The sequence below is a fragment of the Sipha flava genome, unplaced genomic scaffold (assembly GCF_003268045.1).
Source record: "Sipha flava isolate LNK unplaced genomic scaffold, YSA_version1 235_pilon_pilon, whole genome shotgun sequence".
In the NCBI taxonomy this organism is placed as follows: Eukaryota; Metazoa; Arthropoda; class Insecta; order Hemiptera; family Aphididae; genus Sipha; species Sipha flava.
The window spans coordinates 467,550-488,233 of NW_020272876.1; the positions used below are offsets into that span (position 1 = coordinate 467,550).

General features: G+C 29.7%; 1 protein-coding gene across 2 annotated transcripts in view; it reads right to left on the bottom strand.

Moving 5' to 3' along the window:
- LOC112683756 (homeobox protein engrailed-2a-like) overlaps nt 1-20,684 on the bottom strand; it is a 61,795-nt gene that overhangs the window by 34,136 nt on the left and 6,975 nt on the right. For both annotated transcript variants that reach the window (XM_025554917.1, XM_025554918.1), the window contains exon 2: nt 10,725-11,728. In XM_025554917.1, the coding sequence (XP_025410702.1) occupies nt 10,725-11,505 (781 nt within the window). In that variant the 5' untranslated portion in view covers nt 11,506-11,728. The remainder of the gene's footprint in view (nt 1-10,724; nt 11,729-20,684) is intronic.

The window sequence follows — 20,684 nt, forward strand, 5'->3', positions numbered from 1 at the left end:
TTTCCGTTTTATTGTTGGTGGTGGACTGTATATAAAAACTTAAATATGTTTGATCTTGAACATTTTATTAGTGAAATATCTGGGGAGAATAGTATTTTGAATACAAGTAAGTATTAAATATTTAGTAATTTTTAATTAATTTTGGTGTTCAATGGATGAACCCAATAACACTTGCTTTTTGTTTTGTTTCTGTTTTCTTTTAATAACATATATGCAAGATAAATAGTCTGAACATTGTCTAATTTAGATAATTTAATTTAAAAAAATTACAATTCAATTTAATAAATAAATTGAATGTTATACACAATAGTGCTTTTCAACAATTATTTAAAAAATACACGAAATAGCACAGAAAATGGCTTTTCATCACAAGTAACCACGAGGCAATGGTTAGCTATTTTATTTTATTTTATATGTTGGCGTGGTTTTTTTTGTTGACACAAGCGATTTAAAATCGCGTTTATAAACGAACAAACCGACTAGTGTGTAATAATAGGTGATAAGCGATTTTTAATCGTGGTGGTTTTTAATCGCGTCCGCGCGCGAATAGTTCACCTAGTGTGCAAGCAGCTTTATTGTATTATTATGAAATTCGCTCAATACCGTTGTTCATGAAATAATAATGCGGGCTTTCACGATAAGAACTTGGTAGGTCGAAAAACCGCGTTGGACAAAAGACAATCTGCTATATGATGATAACGACACATTCTCTTGGTCATTGTATACGTTTCACATTGGTTATTACGTCCTCTTAATGGTAACTGCAAATTATTGATTTTTTTCGAAAATGTATCAAGAACCCGCAATTTTTGTTACTAAAATTGTGAACTAGATAAAAAAATTAGTATTTAATTATATTGTAATTAAAACCAGGTATTCATTGTCTATTTGTTTTTTCAAAGTATAATTTTGACAATACAAATAGGCGATGGTCGTTTGGGCGAAGGTAATCATCCTGACAGAAAAATAGTCCGTTTGGGCGAATGAAATTATTTTTACCTGTACACTTTGACACTAACGATATCGTTACTAATAATTATTAACCACTATTATCGAAAATAAGATATACATATTACACATATACAGTACAAATTGTAAACCATGACGCTCCATAGCACTGCTGGGTTGTCGCTCATGTAAAATTCATTAATTAATCGTACATTTTAAACATTAATTTCAATATTTCTTAAATACCTATAACCGAACCAGGTAAGTCACCCGCATTTGAACACAATTCATATTTGTGTATTTTTTTATTCATTGTTTTATAGTGTACATCCTATTATTAATTAACCAACCACCTAGACACCTAGACATTATTTTCCCACTTAAGGTGAGTCGGAGCGGAAAACTGCAAAACTGCCAAACTTGGTGTAAGATCCACCCGATAAAACAATATCAACATCTATAAAAAGTACTTATACATATTCGCCCGAATAGACCATATTTTGGGTCAATTCGTCTCAAAAATGAAAAATGTAGTTGAATAATTAAATACTGAAATAGGTACTACTGTATACATTGTAAGAAGAGTGACTACATTTCGAGTTAATCACGATTAAAACCGAAATTGTACATTTCATTGATTGTTCCGTACATATCGCGGACCATGACCGATATCACACGCGCGACCGTATCAACTGACAGATATCAATGGGAGTCGCGCTTGGACAATAAGCACGTGCAATTATGATTACGCGGATAATCAAAAAAAAAAATTGCTTTGTAACTTGAATGTGTCACGGCGGTTATGTGCGAACATGTGTTCTCGTGAGCGTTCGTTTACTCATAGACGTAACTAGGGGGCTAGAAGAGGACTTAGCCCCCCCCCCCATAAATATTCTATGTCATACATGGCATACCGCATACAACATACTTAACCATTAGTAGGTCGCGTGAAGTAATTTATTACCCCACTAATTTTAAACTATGTTTTAATAATATTTAGGTTAGTATGAGAGTATTACGATTTTATCTAGCTTCGATTTTTAAGTCATTATTAGATACTATTAAGTTTGTCGGAAAATTTTCGGAAAAATCCGGTGTATTTGTTTATTCATCTCTTATTTTATTATTACTTTATTTTATTAGTTTTTATAATTTATTATTTACTTTCTATAATATTATTTTATGTGTATAACATGTAAGTACAGCATGGGTACCCATTCTTCTCTTGCCTTTTCTCTAATCTTTTTCATTTATTGTAATTATTGGTACACGTGAAACGTCATTATTTTTATTACTATTTGAACTTGTTTTATTTATTTTTGCTACTATTATTATTATCATTTAAGGTTATATCTCTTGCCCTCATCCTTTCTTTTCCGTACGTCTACAACCCCCGTCGACGTATTGTACGGGATAGATCCTATACATTGATAAATTGTGTACTTCTAATTTAGATTAATAATTTATACATTAAATTATTAAACAAAATAGCATTTAAAATATTATAAATATGTATATATTGTTGAATGTAATTGTTTCAATTTCAGTGAATATTAACTGCAGTACTGTATAACTATGTATACCATTGGAGACGATAAACGGTTGTTAAACCACGCATTATTCAAAATACGTTATAATTTACATTATTTAGCAAAACATTGAAGAACAAAACTCGTGTTAAATCGTTGAACATTGTATTTCTAACAAATTGACGGCGGCGGTATTACATTGAAGATAATAGTATGCAAAATTATGACTCAACTGTACAGCAAACGATATTTTTGTCTGGTCTCGCTTTTTCCATGTTTCTCTCCTTGGATGGTGGGAGAGACTCGGAGTATTTACAAATAAACCACAATGGTACCAGTTTGAAATCCATTGCCACATTAACGTCTTTTCTTTGAGACAGTAGTGGGTTTTTATTGTAAATGCTTTAGTAATTAACGAACCACTATACTATATTATTATTATTTAAGACGTGTTTCCTGCAAATCTAATCTTACTCGATTTTGTGAAACACAATATTTAACCAACATAGGCCACGCATTGTATTTGTTTAAAAAATATTGCAAGGTTGTGGCTAACTTATAGGGCATAATTTAAGTTTTCATGTGTCGACTACTTTCGGAACGGAAAAATGTGACGCCCCCATGTTTTAGTATGAAACCACTACAACAATACAGAACTGCGTACAAATACCTTTTATTATACGATTGCGTACAAAATATATATATCGGCCAATCGTGTATTTTCAATTATACATACACATGCATGTGAGTACTTATAAATATAAAAGTACCTATAATAAAAAAAAAAAAATTATTCACATAAGTGTCTGATGTGATGGTAGCGAGTGTAGGTATTGTGTCGTGTACGTGTACGTAACATACGAACATATATACGCGCTTAAGTTGGTTAATATGAATGAGCGATCGGCAGGTAAAAATCTTTGTCCGGTTAATGGAAATCGGAATGAACCAAAACCAATATTGCGTTTGGGTGGTCTAACGATCACTTGTAGCGCGCTCACGCGCGTAATACTCGCACACGCGCACGAATGTTCTTTGATCGTTCTTGTACACACGCACACCCATACGGACGGACGGGCAGACGAACTCGGCGACACACACAAACACGAATTCACTACTATAATATGTAAGTACATTTCGTATTTCATGTATGATGGACGTCATATACATTTTATTTAATATGCGCGCCAGCTACACCGTTTAACTGTTTAAGTGCAGTTTAAACCGCTGCTGGTCAAGTATATACAGCTGTACAGGTATAGCTGTGGTATTTGATTTGGATACCTCTGGAAATCATCTTAACTATACACATTAATAATAATTACACTCAATTGTATACCATAAATCGATTTGAATGCCATGCGTTACACACACATACACACACACACACTTAAAATCTTATTTATGTACGTTATTACGGAATTATTCATAATTTAATTGTTTCTGAGGTCTTCCGAAATTCTCTAACATATTCATGAGTTTCACTCGTCATCGTGAATGCTCCTCACACACGCATCGTTGGAACATATTACACTAATCTACTGGTATTTTATTATTACATATTGTATATATATATATATATATATATAATGTATAAATAAACAACTACTTGCTTCTTGAATCTTGCGTACGCATTTTTATTGTAGTAAATTAAATATATATCCAATCGCAAAAAAAGAAAAAGTAGTTGAAAAGTGTATCTTGTCCGCGGTAGCTCGTTGCGGGATAGCATAAAAAATTCCATTTAATATCCCGTGGTTTTTTTTTTTTTTTTAATTCAATTTCAACGAAATCTATTCCGCTACGGACAGGACCACTTCGAAAATATTTTTTTAAAAACTTCATTAGCATATAAACATTGCACGTTGTATATATGCATATACTTGATACTTTGTTTTGAAATTAATATAGGCATATACATTAAATACCGGGAATCATACGTTACACATACGAGTACATGTATACACAATATCGAGTTTCAGAGTATTTTTTAGCTTTTTAATTAACTAAATTAACGTCTCTAATAGTTAAGACAGAATTTATCAACGCAGATGACCGTAAAATTAATATTTGGTTAGTTTCAAAATAATCTTAAAATTGTACACTTATACATTTTTATTACGACTGCATGTAGCTATATGAATCGTGGAAACAATGTCTCTTTGTATGCATACATAACTATTTGCTTCAGACGACAAAACAAATACGAAGAACTGCACTCATATTTATACACAGTTATACATACATATAATTATACGTATCATACGTGTAGATATAGGGACGCGTTCGCCTACAGGATATAATATATGCTCGTGACAATTTATAACACTACGCGGCAGCAAGGAAAGTCACTGGTCGTAGAAAGTTACTTGACAAAAAAAAAAAAAAATTGAAGTCTTCTTTCAACGAACACTTAAACAAAGGTACAATATAATATAATGAATATATACGACGAGTGCTATTGTAGAATATATCTTTCATCATCTTTTTCACCTTATGAGGACGGTTTTCTCGTGTAGATAAGTTTTTAAATTTTATTGTATATTCGCATAGGACGTGTATATAATATGCACACGTATTTAAATAATCCACTTGTTCCAAAGTTAATACACCAGATGCAACATTTTTATACATTTATATAAATTATACATTTACATGACCTAAATAAGGTATATACCAAGAGTGACCAATATATTATAATATTTTGTCTACGTACATCGAAAGATTATCGCGAATTTATGTTATCTTATTGGCAAGTATATATTGTATATATACAATTTGCACGAATCGTGTTACAATAATTTGTTCACTAAGCTCGATTAGAAAAAGTGACGTGACAGTGCCAGTATCTGTTCCAGGATTCTACCAGCCATAATTTTTATTCTTATTGTTCAGTCCGTCATCCGTCGTTGAATATTATGCATCGTATCTGCCAAGATAACTTTGTTTTCAGAAAATTAACTTTTGATGATTGTTTTGATTTTGAACGGAGAGGAGGAAGAATTAGTAAAAAAAAACGGTTATGGTTTCATCAGGCATGGAAGAAGAAGCCAGCAGAAGGGGAATATTCTACTCTATATAAGGAGTTGACGGATGATGGAACAAAAATGTTTGAATACAAGTGCTTTAGAATGTCGGAAAATGCATTCAACTTACTGTTAAGCAAATTAGAAATTCATCTAAAAAAACAAGACACATACACCAAAGAAAAGCTATTACACCAAAAGAATGGCTCGCAATTTGTTTGAGGTGATTACAGATATAAATATTATTTAATATAATACAAACCGATTTATTTTTAACATGTAATGAAATACAACAAAAATCATGGAATTTGACGGCGACAATACTGTTTGCGTCGATACGGTCACATATGCTTATATTATAAGCTTATAATATTATTAACTTCGCCGATAGAATCCCGAAACGAGTACGACACGGTCACGGCATTGTTATGTCATTGCTATTTGTAAATAGATCTTTAATATTATCTCATTGACAGCGCTGGCACAAGGGGTGAGCAGAAAGTGCAATCGGAGAGGGCCTCACGCTTCTATTTTGAAGTATATTCAGATCCGGGGCTTCGATAATCATATTGCCGCACTGATCATTGATTATGTATACAGTAGAAGCCACTTATCAGGAACATTTTTAGATCAAATTGAAATACGTCAATTCACTGATTGTTTCTAATATACGGATGGTTATATTTATAATAATAAAAATTTATAATTCGAAAAAAAGTATTAAATTGGAAGTTGACACGCCGTATGCGTGTTCTCTTTAAAGTTTAATAGTTGAATATAATCGAGTCTGTGATAAAAGACTGTTGATAAAAATTACGAAAGTCAGTTGAAAAAACAACGTCTTCAAAAGGAATAAGAAAACGATTCGGGTCAAAATAATATTATTCAAGAACAAGATCTACCGAAGTTACTGAAGAACCTTTTATTAATAAATCATATTTATTAGATGGACAATTTTTATAAATAAACGTATAATACAATAAACATTAGTACACCTACACAATCTCAAGACTATGGTTTAACTGATGATAATATAAGAACTTCAAATGTTACTAGCAGTGGAGTATCCAATATTCATTTTAACGGGGGTGTTTTAAAATTTAATCATCTAATGGTAATTGGGGGGTTCCCCCCCGCATTACATTTATAAATACCATATATTTATATAAATGATTATATTAATGTAAATTATTAAATTAAGACAGTATATGTAAAATCTATAAATTGTATACAACGTTTGTAAGTTTATAATTTGGTGAAACTTAACCTTAACCTAACCTTATCTAACCATAATATACGGTCGATGGGGGGTGTTCTAACACTCACATCACCCTCCCCCCTAAATACGCAATACGCCCTTGGCTACTAGCAATGGCGTATATAGGTTTTCATTTCGGAGGGGGCCGATTATGTATTTGATTTTTGAGTGGAAAGGAAGGAGGAAGCACACTATTACAAAAAAAATTACTTTAACACTATAAGACTTCTTGACAGTCTTTACACCATCAGAAAAATAAGAAACTCAATTTTTTTTAATGATTTATTATTTTTTAAAAGTATAAAAACTATATTGTAATAAACAATTTTTTTATTAGAGTCATTCAAAATTCACCACATATTTTCTTAAAAGAATAAACATATTTTATAAATATAAAATTTTAAATTATCGCATAAGCAAGATTCTCAGTGTCGCGACAAATTTTCGGAAACCCCCAGCATTAAGACATATCCATGTTAAAAATAACAATCTTTAACAATGGTGTTTTTCATTTTGGAGGGGGCCCGGGCCCCCTTGGCCCCCCCATAAATACGCCCCTGGCTACTAGTGTTAGTAAAACATTGTCAAACAAGTATTTTTAAAGTAAAATATAACATGAAATAAGAAATTAGTGCAACAAATCAATATGAAAAAATATTATCCGATGATTTATCTAAATAAAAAATGTTTTTTCTATTTTTATTTAGATAAATAAGTTATCTTTATATTTATCTTTATCTAGATAAAATTATATTTATCTGGGCTCAACACTGATTAGCAAATAGAAACGAATAAGTTAGGTCTTCAATGGATGGTGATTTTCGGAAATCTGAGCCTAACTAATAAATAACGTAATTGTAAATTTATCGAATTACTATTTTTACTTTAAATAAAAAGAGAAATTAATTAAGTAAACAAAAAAATTGTTTCACTATTCACTACGAAAAATTAAAAAATTAAATTTTCAATATTTGGTTATGAAATTACTCTTTTGAATAATAATGATTTTACGGGAACAAAGATTAAAACATTTCAATTTATGCTTCATTTGTGAGATGACCCCGGATACGGGTCCAGTTGTCACTCCCTTACGTTTGCCTTGCACGCACGTTATATTATTATTATTAATTAATATAAAATTGACGTTATTTATTACAATAAACCGTTGCACAACATTTTTAAACCTTTAAAATATACAATTTGTCGTCGCTGCGATGTGGAATCATTTATCGCATGTATTAAAACTTATAATATTGTAGGCATACCCATTAATCATTAATGTAATATTCGACTGCCGCGTGACATTCAAATAATCATTATGTTATATTGTCGTTTATATTATAGCTATTATAGTATCGTATTCAATACGTATATACATACATGTTTATTGTACACGATGATTTGGACGTAGGACGAATGTCGTCGTTCTCGTTTGTCTACTAGTTACATTAAACGAACTCGTTTGTAATCTTATGGTGCATGCCATGAACTTGGTTTTCGTAAAGCTATTATGACTACGTTTAGTAGTAGGTACATAGTATACACGGTAAGTATCTATATATAATATGTACACGCTTATTTAAAATGTACATTCAATAGCTACCAATAATAATAATTTACAACCAGAAAAAAAAGATGACGATTTATTCATGAAACAGTGTAAATCAAAAAGTCCTTTAAAAGCGAAACAACGATATAAATATATTATGTTATTGTGTTTCTCATTGAATTCAAATATATTGTTAATTTATTTGAATTAACGATTTTCACTTGACGTTTTACGACTACTATAATTTTTTTTTACTAATATTTCAAACTGATATTGCGATAAATATATTGTAAGGATGTGTAATGACATGTTATATTTAATAGAAATCTTTTAAAATATAGTATAAAAGCCGAATTCATAACTGAATTATAATTAAGTATAATGTATAACTATATGTTTTTAGTGTTTCGAGAAATATTATCGTGTTTTGTAGAACTTCATGCAGTATAATATAGGCAATATAAATTATAATATAATTATGTATATATTTATATAATAATAAATTCTCTAAACAGAAGATCTAAATTAATTTTAATACACGAAAGCATTGGTCCAAGTAATATTTCATACTCCTAAATCGGTGCCGATGGTTTTCGAGGCCCACAGCAGAATTATGCGGGGGCTCATATATATTAATAAATAAATTATTTATGTAAATTATTTTATTGTATAACTAAATATATTCTATAACTGTATTTTGAACCGTAATCGATCGTCATCGACGATAAACAATTTTACTAATACATGCGTGTATAATAGTGTAAGTACAGCTATGTATAATTGGTACTGTCTTAATTTTCGTCGAAAACAATCCGTTTCCTAAGAAAATCATACGAACACATGGGTCGTAATTTTCGTGCTACTGTGACTATATTAATTTTATTTGCGGATAAAGAGATGTTTGTAATCATAATTTGTGGGGCCACGTGGGTCCCGGTGCGGTCACACCACTTGCCTCTCCCTAGAGATGGCACTGCTAGTCACACATGGAGCGTTTCGTGGTCACATTTTCGCATTTCTGAAACGTTGCGTTTTTTTGTCCAAAATTAAATACACGCGTTTTAATACGTATATTCACTCGATAAGCATAAACGCGCTTTCGACTGCGTTCGAACGCTACAAGACGCAACGGTTCAATTTTATAGCGTCCGTGCGTTATTAAACGCTAAAATTAAACATGGGTATTGCAATATAACTATACACACATTGCGTGGACGATTTTTAAAATTGTGATGACGAAACAAAAAGAAATAGAAGCAATAACATATATATATATATATATCCTATATCATGTACTAATTACAATGTTTTGTGCATATTGATGTACATTATTTTTATAAATGCATGATATATTAGTATCATTCAATTTTATTTAATAATTAATATATTGTCTTTTTTCAATCATTCAGGTTTTATTTATCTAATTTATTTTTACTTTTCGTAAATAACTTATATTTTATATTGTTCACTTATTTTTTTAGCTAATACATAAGTATTGAAACTAATGATTATATAAACTTTAAATTAAAAAAAAATCTCTAATTATTAAAATGCGAGTAGGTAGACGAAAATAAACGGATGGTATCCTAGAACTTTTTTTCAGTTGTATTTATATGTAGCACCCGGATTTTTGATAGTCAAGTACTGATTGTCCTGTTCTCCGGTCTTTCCGATTTCTCGATTATATTATGTATTATAATAATTATAAACAAAAGTAGAGACAGAAAACAAAATTGCTCTATGATCTAAACAATGGTCTCATTGTTAATCATGTGTATACATTGTGCGAGACTTGTAAAACCAAGGCGTTTAGAAATAAGATGTAGGTATATAAAATAGGTATATATGCGCGTACGTTTCCCGTTGACTTTCTCGTACAAACATTTTATAAAATGTCATCGCAGCGTAATGAGAACGCCATGCCTTATTATATTACTATAATCATGCATGTATATCATTTAAATAATTTAATGGTGAAAAACATTATGTACGTGTTTATCGTGTCCCAAAACTGTAAAATGTGAAGTACAGTAGTTTAACGATTCCGTTACACGACTCTCAATAATACGTATACATAAACAATCCATTTACTATTATAAATTGACTAGTAAAAATGTAAGATGCATATATGTTCAGTATTACTGAATCATCCACAACATACAATATCCATTTATAAGAATCTATGGCCAGCGTACCATATTATGTATGAAAATAAGTATAATTGTGTCTTCAACGCCTTGAAATGAACAGTGTTAATCGAGAAGCATCGCGCTGTATACGAGAATGTAATACATAATATACGATTAATATTGTATCGTTTGGAATAAAAGCAAACGACAACGATAACCAAACGGTCTTAGGTATGCGGGGGATGAGGGGATGACATTAATTTAAATATACTGATCACGGCTTACCGGAAGAAGGACGATCCGAGTATCTGGTGCAGTACACCCAGGCCGGCCATTGTTGAGATCCGCCGCCGTCCTTGTCGGCGACCGCGGAAATGGCCGCGTCCACGGAAGTTCCACTGGCGGTAGCGGTGCCAGTAGTGGTTGTTGAGGAGAAGGTAGTGGAATTTGTGGCGGTCGCAGCGGGGTTGATGCAGGTCTGCGAGTCAGAACAGGATAAATCGATGGGCGAACTCGGCGGTTCGACGGTGGATGACGACGATGACCGTCTACTGCTGACCGACTTGTGGTCCGACGATGACGAAGCCGCCGCTGTTGCAGCCGTAGCCCACTCGTTGGCCGTCACCGTGGCCGCAACAGCTACCGCGTTGTGACTGAGTTGGCTGAGTTGGTGCAGCTGATAGTTAAGGTGCTGTAGACGGTCGATGTTGTGTAGGTGCTGTTGCTGTTGGAAATGATGATGATGATGATGTTGATGTTGATGGTGGTAGCGGTGGTTGTAGCGGTTGAAGACTGCAGCAGTCGGCGGGCTGCAACCGGATGTACTTCCGCCGCCGAACTCCGGTCGCAGTATGTTATCTATGCTAAACTTCAACGGTCGTTCGGCCGAGCCGTTTAACCGGCCGCCGGAAATGGGTGACACCCGGTCGTTGCTGCACTCAGTCGAACCGTTGTCGCGGCCCGACTTCCCAATCGATTGGTCACTGCCACTGTTCCGGCGATGAAGTTCAATTGCCATCACCGCTGTTTCGCCGCAAATGCTTTGCTGCAAACAGTTGGCCATCATAGTGCACCCCGCTATGCGATCTACTGCACACAACGTTTTTCTTACTGTCCACCGGAACGGCCTGAATGAATATCGTACGGCGCTAAATACGTAGCGACACACCAATCGTCTGCTTATCTTCCTTCGGTCATCGAGCGCGGCAACAAATGCAACGGTGAGTCGAATGCACCATTGCCATGCGTCCGTCGTGTTTGATCGACGAACCACTGCGTCGTTGTTTCAGCTATTAGAAAAAATAAATAAATAAATAAATACTTAAATAACAATGAAATATTTTAATGGTAAGTACAAAACAATCGTGATAATTAGTTTGAATTGTAAACGTGTGTTCGTTTATATACGAGTATGATTGTACATTGAAAACTGGTTCGAATTTCAAGTATTCAAAGTTAAGACAAAAATTACTAGATTATTATTTTATTAAAATAAATACAAAAAACTTAATTTAAATATTAAATTTTACGTTAGCTTGTGTTATATGTATGCTAGTGGTATTAAACAACATTTTTAATTTACATTTTATAGTTTAATATTATCTAAAATATACACTATTACAATATCAATATAACACCTAAATACCATGAAGTATTGTATAACATAGGTACATTGAAGTAGTATTTTTAAAAAATAATTTAATTTTTGCGTTAAACAAACGAACAGTAACAAAGATATACAAATTAATACAACTAATCGCATTTTAGAACTTGGGTATTATAAATCACACACGTACGAGTATAAGTAGAAAATGTATTCAATGGGTACACATAACAGCTGTTGTCGTCATATTGGGAACGTACGAATGGTGGGAGAAAACTGATATTGTGTTAGCTATAAGACAGTCTCATTCGATCTTGCGGAAATATACTGCGGAACGGAGTTCAGTTCTGAAACAGTGGACTGGCAACTGCGACTACGTCGGTATGTCCATTGCTTCGTCGTAAAATGTACCATCCGAGAGGTTATCATATACGTAGATAATCCGTGCCGGATTAAACATTTGTGGACCCCTAAGCGATTAAAATGTTGAGTCTTACAAAATTATTTTTTACACACAGAAAAAAATAATTTGGTTATTGTAAATGGTTATATTTGTTTCGGTTGGCCAAACTATATGGACGATTACGTTTACTAAAACACTTAGTTAACAGTACCAAAAGTCTTTTGTTGGTCTAAATAATATGTATTTTATAGTGAACCGGTATTCACAACCACAGTGTACGGTTAATATTGTTTTTAACTGGTATTTCAATAGGCCTGTCTACCTTTTACATATTTGTAAGAACAATACTACTAATAATAAAATATTATATGGATATTTAAAAATAGATTTATATCAAAAAAATCACCTAGGCCGCACAACGACCGATTTATGGAGCCGTGCGTGCGTGCCGTGTCGCAGCATTCTCTTGCAAGTCGTAGTACTATCGTATACTGATTGTACAGACTTCATTTGCAAGGCGTCTCTGTTTATTTTAATTTTTAATAATGGACAATTATGTTTTAAAAAACCTAAACGAACTGAAGATTCCAGAAAATATTGTACAATAATTTATAAGTAATATCCTAAAATTAATAATTTATATTTATATGGATTATTCTTAAACCAGTTATTTTTTATTCGCTTCACAGCCGCGCGTACGATACGATTAAGGTGCCTTGTTCGCACAAACCATCACGGCGTACCTACTATCTAAACTCCTAACTAATTTTATGTCTTTACCTAATATTATATTATGTTATGGCTTGGTACATACAGTTGTATATTATAATTTCTATTCTAGTATTCTGCTTAATTATTTGTATAATTAATTTAATACCTACCTAATGTAAGTTCTAAAACATTTTTAGTATAGCATTCATATTTTGACTTATCATTGAAAGAAATAGGTTAGTAATATTTTTAGTTTTAAAGTTAACAAATTTATGTTTTATAACTGCATTTCTACTATGATAGTATCATATTTTTATGTTAAGATAAAGGAGTAGATGAAGAAGCTTTCTTAAGTTTAAGTGAATCTATGGTACGTGAGCTTTGTCTTCCTGTTGAACATCGTTCCAAAATTTTAAAGAGGATTAATGATTTGAAATCAATGTTATCATCTAATGCTCAAGTAATTATAATTGTTTTTATGTTTTCATGAGTTATATTATTTTACATATATATCTTGTAATTTTTAAAATATTAATTTATATACAATATTATTATATTTATATTGTAGCTTTTATTTATGTTTGATTAATATATAAAATGCATTTTAAATTGTTTTTTATTTGTATAAAAATGTACCTAATAAAAAATTTTATTTACTATATTCTGTATCAATTTATTTATTCATATATATATATGCCTACCTATATGTCTTTGTCATTATCTAAAGCTTATTACAAACAATATGATAGTTATTACCATTACCTTATAATGTAGTTGGAAATACTATGTATAACCATATATTAACAATGAGATTTAAGTTGGGACAACAATAGTGAATGGTTGATGGAACTATGTTGGCTTGCAGAATTCCAACCATCAATTTAGGTTACATTACCTTATCATAACAACAAAATGTGTTTGGTACTGTGAACTATGTTGTATAGTAGTCCCTATACCTACCATTTAAAATGGTAACTATAACCACATTGTTTTTTCCGTGCATACATCTTTAACATAACTAACCGATAATTGAAATAAATAGCTTTAACCGACCATTATTAAGAAATAATATCGTGTTTGTTAAATTTTTTTTATTTGCAAAAAAAAATTAATTAATTATTATATTATTTCTATTTTTTTCAAAATAATTGTATTATTATTACTGCATATAACACCTATAACTTAATATATTATTTCATAATGACTTTTATCCCGTAAATCCATAAATAGAATACGGGTTAAAAAAAAACAGACTATAGTTTTCCGTTTTCACAGGGCCTCTTAAATTAGTAAGGACCTAAGGCGGGCACCTACTCCGCCTAATGGATAATCCGGTACTGCGTAGACATATCATTGAAAGTATCATAAACTATAGTAAATACATAATACGTATATATTTTTTTCGAATAAATTTTTTTTTTTACAAAACATCTCATGTTATTAAAACCAAAATCATAATAATTATTTTATATAATAAATTACATTAGTAGATATAACAAAACATTTATAATTAATTTTATTACACTTAATTTTTCAGTTTTTTTAAATTAAATTATTTTAGTTTTCATTTTTTTTTTTTTTTTTTTTAATATTCATAAAATTGAATTTATATTAACTTAATGCGATGGTTGGTATTATACCTCAGACACAAGTTTTTGAACATCGTATAAAAATAAAATCTATCTATTATATAATAAAAACTATGTGGAAAAAAAAATTAAAAATAATAATCCAATAATATTGCAATAATGCTCTCGTGTCACGTATTGACGTATGTTAGGGCCAGTGGCGTAACCAGGATTAATTTAACGGGGATGTTTTAAAATTGAATAGACTTATGGTAAATGGGAGGTCTTACCCCCCTCCTATATTACATAAATAAATACCATGTATTTATATAAATTATTATACTAATGAAAATGATTATATTAAGATAGTGTATGTAAAATCGACAAGTTGTATACAACGTTTATTCAAATTATACTGTAAGTTTGTAATTTAATGAAATACCACAGAATATGGTCGATGGGGGGTGTTTTAACACCCATATCACACCCCCCTAAATATGCCCTTAGTTAGGGCTGCCACGGACCCCCGACATAAGTATCGATGACGCCTAGAGGGCTACGGACTACAGGTTAAGAACCGTTGATTTTAAGTATAAATGTTTTTTCGTTCAAGTGTCAAACCCGGAGACCCTAGAACCTAACTAGAAGGTGTTTAAAGTGAACATGATGCCAAGACCTATTGGTTGACTGTCACCAAATCTCACCCCAAAGTCCCAACAACGATTGGCTTCTTCGATCACGACTACTGTCTTGATGATTACTTATTTGTAAATTATGTTAACTACTTTTCTCACTTGTACTTATTATAAAAATATTTTCACAGATTGTACAGCAAAAAAAAAATAAAGAAAAGTGTCAAATTGTAAAACAATTGTTTTATTACTATGCCACGAAATTTGTAAACAATGTATAATTTATATTATTATATTTATTTACTTATGTCATTCAAACCATTATAATATATTATATTTATTTGTGTATATAATAGTATAATATATAAATGAGCCAGGTGCGTATACAAGGGGAGTATGTGTGCCAGATCCCCCCCAAAGGTTTTTTTAAAATTGTATAAAATAGTGTTCTATATGTAAGAAAATTATAAGGAAACAAAAAAATATTGCAAGGATTTATTGTAAATTATTATTTTGAATTATATATTTTATTATTTATTATTGAAATGTGCAGGTACTTAGGCTTAGGAATTTTCCTTCCATAATAATTTTTTTGCAACTGATCCCCCCTCCCACAGAAAATGTATGTATAAGCTACTGGAATGAGCTATAGCTATACTTAATTTTCTTGTTAATTTTTAAATTACCTAACTAATTTTTAGAACATAAGGTATGTATGTATATGAGGTATATAAAAAATATATCTAATTTATATTAAATAAACATACAATACTTATGTTATTTAAGTATTTAGAACTTGTTTGGAACGTTTGGAACATTAATAAGCAGTTTTATCAATGTTTTTTTATCTGTTTAGATAAAACATATATTTGATGTTTATTGAAACTTAGTTTTAACATAATTTTAGCATGAAATTGACGTTTACAATTTTGTTATATATATATTTATATAAATATAACATTATATGCAAATTAATTTTCGCGGACGTTTGTAGTTCATATTATTTTATATGTATATAATTTGTACAATAATTTATAACGTTTTAAGTAAACTTCAAAGTTTATAAAACGTAAATATTAAAAATTATAATTGTATTAAAAATATTATATTGAAAATTATTAACTTAAGTTGATTTGTATGATTTTAATAATTTTTATAACATTTTATTTTTATGCTAAGTTGTTATAATGATTATGTCATGCGAGCGGGCCCGTATTTAAAAATTTGGCACCTCCGGGCATATAATTTATGCCCTCCCCCCCTCAAAAAATAAATAATAATAATATAACATTTATTATTTCGTCCATAATAACTTATAAATGAAAACCATTTAATAATTTTTTTAATTAAAAAATTATAATATGAAAAAATACAGTTTTTTTTTTTAATTTACAAATTATAACATTATAAAACATGCTATTTTCTTCTTTTTATTGTTTTATTTTTTTTAGGTACATCATCTTTAAAATTAATTTTGCTAAAATATTTTGCCACCCCTGAGACTTTACGCCCTCGGGCATGTGCCTACTCTCCCCTCCATAAATACGGGTCTGAATGTGAACAAAATTTTTTTAATTTTGGGGCCCATAAAATATTTCTTTGTAACAAAAATACTTCCTATTCATCCTTGATAAAATATACTGGTTATTTAACATTATACCTACAACCTTTACATATGTAAATTAAACATAATATTAATTTTTTATTCAAAAGAACTTTAAACTAACATTTAAGATACTATTATATATTTGATAGTTTCTACTATTTTACAACAATCGCTTAGAACATTAAAGTAATTACGATACACGGATTCAAAATTTTTTTTTTTTTAAAGTAAGTTTATGTTCACATAATTTCACTATTAAATTATAATAAAAAATGTAGCCATTAATATCTACGTATTTATAATATACTTTTGTTTATCGTATTATTCTAATATACATTTCTTATTATTACATGTTATTCCGAAATATTTCATTTTAACAAATATAAACACGCATATATTTATAATGGAAGATTATATTGACATTATTTTGGCTACTACTTTTGTACTGAAAATCATAAAATTTTTATATTTATATATTCATAGTAAAATATCTATACATTTTATTTATAATGTCAATATAAGTTTATTGTCTATTAAAGCTGAATTGATTTTAAAATATTTTTGATTCTGATAGATGATATAAATATAAAGTTTATACAACTCCTAAATAGTACTCGTAGAATAATTATTGTATAAAATTTGGAGATTCACAAATTTGTGAACATTTTACACTGTTATGGTCAATATAAAAAATATTTATATTTATATTATTCTTTTAAAGCCATAAATTATTAGGCAAATTATTATTTTTTTAAGAAATATTCTTTCGTTCATGAAATTTTATCTCGTGCTTTTAGTTTGATGTGGAATTTACGCCCAACTCTTCTGATATTTATATTTTGAAATATAAAACGAAAAAGAGTATAATTTTAAAAAGTATGAAATAGTTAATCTGATTTGGAAAAAACTTTCTTTTGTGCACAGAAAGTTCTTAATCATGAAAAGTATAATAATTTAAATATAAAAAGTAAAGCAAGGAATAATAATGTAGATTTGTGACTGGAGAACTAGATTACAAAAAAGGAAAAAATATTATATATAAGTCAATTTATTTTTCATCTAGCTCAAAATCTAAAACTTGCGTCTTACGCAAAAAATAATTTAAATCGAAAAACGTGTTAAGACATAAAATATGTATGTATATGTATCTATCTTTACATGGTAAGTTAATTACTAAAAATAACACATTTTATTATAACGCGTGTTTGTTTTACGGAACGATTTTATTATTATATACGATGCAATAATTATCGCTGGCAAATATTTATCGGTCAAATCTTACTATTATTAAAGCGACAGTTATTAGATTTACAGTTAATTAGTTAATAATAGTAATAATATCATAAACATAGCAAACTGGTGAAATTAACGAACGTAGCAGCACAAAGTGACGCGCTGAACACTAAAATGCTATTAAATTGCTATTCATATAATATGATTATAATATATATATTTCTGTAGATACAATAACCATTAAAAATATATATCGGTACTATAATGTACAATTTTGCCGTTAGATATAAGGAATAATTGACTTCGCTAAAAAAAACAATTGGAAATTAACAATAATAATAAAAATTATATCACTAATTATTTTAAATAAATAAACATTCAAATTATGTAATTTGGTACATTTAAATTTTACCGATGTATCATACAGAATTTAATACATATAAATATAACATAAAATATTTGAAATTGAAAAATTCGGACGTCATTATTTGATATTTTCTCAGGCATATATAATTAAAACTAATTTGACGATACCAATGTGATAAATTTTTACAAATTCACTTATACAAATTATTCAAATATATAACTGCCTGACCTAATGGTTATATATATATATGTACGCAAACACAGTATAGAAGTAGTTATTAATTTTTAATTAGTATGGTGGCAACGGCGACGGTGGTACGACATATATTTCAACTGCTGAGTGTACTAATTTACAAGCATACATATATGAATATATATAGAATAGTGGTGTTGACGTCACATAATTAAAATAATCTCCGCACTCATTATGCATGTCGGCATCACTGCGCAAAAGAATTTCGAAAATGCCGACTTTTCGACGGGTTTTAAGTACCTTTCACATTATGTGCATCTTTATAGTATATATTCTGTACGGAAGATGTATACATATAACATTTGTGTACATATAATGTTTTGCATTTTAGCAAGATAATATTTGATGTGTAGATGTATACTTGTATAACACTAGTGTACCTTCAAATTATATGTGACGGCTAACAATTTATGTATTGAATATTAATATTAAAATAATGACTTTTGTAAATACAATTAGTTATTAAAACTAGATAAATACGCCAGAGATAACTTATATTCTACAATTTAGTACATTTTATTGCCAAAAACAAAATTTTGGGTGACTATTAAAATGCAAATGAGAATTTTACTTATATAGCTTTTACAAAATATGACACGAACATTTAAAAAAATTCTGTACGTATATTCTTATATATAACTCAACATAACACAGGAACTTATAACACACTATAAATCGTTGAATATAACACACTAATGGCCGTAATTATTATAAAGGCACGAAAAGAATTTATAATAAACGGGAAATGTAATACAAAAACAATCGCATATTCGACTTATGTTATAATCAGTGGGGGAACGTACTCGTATTTATAACGAGTAACATTAACGTGTGATAGCAAATTTAAAAAAAATCACGCATTATCGATTTATTCGAAACACACACACGCACACTATATAATGACATAGTTTATTATATCTAACACGTTACCATAACAAAATAAATATTATGGTATATACCCGATCGTGATAATAAATCTATTCAGTATAAAATATTGTAAGAAAATATTATAATACATCGAAAGAAAACTGACATCGAAATACACAATCACGACGGACTGTGCAGTCGTTTGTTCTTTTTTATTTACATATACTAGACGTATACATTTAATTTAAATAATAGGTGTGTAATCCTATTATCGGCCAATAAAAGTCGGCATAGCACATATTTTATCATTAGCGGCTATGGCTCTATGTTTGCGCGGGCACGAGTATGTACTAAATTTATTATGTGTAAAATTGTTCATTCTTATGCTGAGTCGTAGTCAGGGGAAGCGGTGCCTAGTGCCATCAACTTGAGTGTGAAAACTGTGAGGTCGCAAAAATGAAAAATTAAATTATTGTATTTTAGTATTGTAGGTTAGTTATTAAATTGTTAATTAAGTATGTTATGCAAAGTTAAAATCAAAGGGACAATGGAATCAGTTAAAGGAAATGAGTACTTTCAGTACCTACTACAAATTATTCGTAATTTGAAAAATTTAATACCAACTCGTTTATTAATAGTGCGTACGTGTAAAGTCATATTCACTGCTTGTACCTAATTACTTAACAATACTTTATATTTTATTTTATTTTATATTTATAGTTAAAAATTTATAAAAAATTGAGAAAAGTTTAATGACCGATTATTTATTATTATTATTATTATTATTATATTATGATTATTATTCAATATAATTATCAGTTTATTATAAATTTAAATTTAATTAAACTAAATAATATTTTATTTATGTTCAATTTCTATAAAAGGATAGTAATGTTTATAAAAAATTGTTATTTGTTTTTATTAGTAATGATCTAGGTATTATAAAATATTGTGTTTGAAAACGAAAAAAAATACATAAAATAAAAATTCATTGAATAAAAAG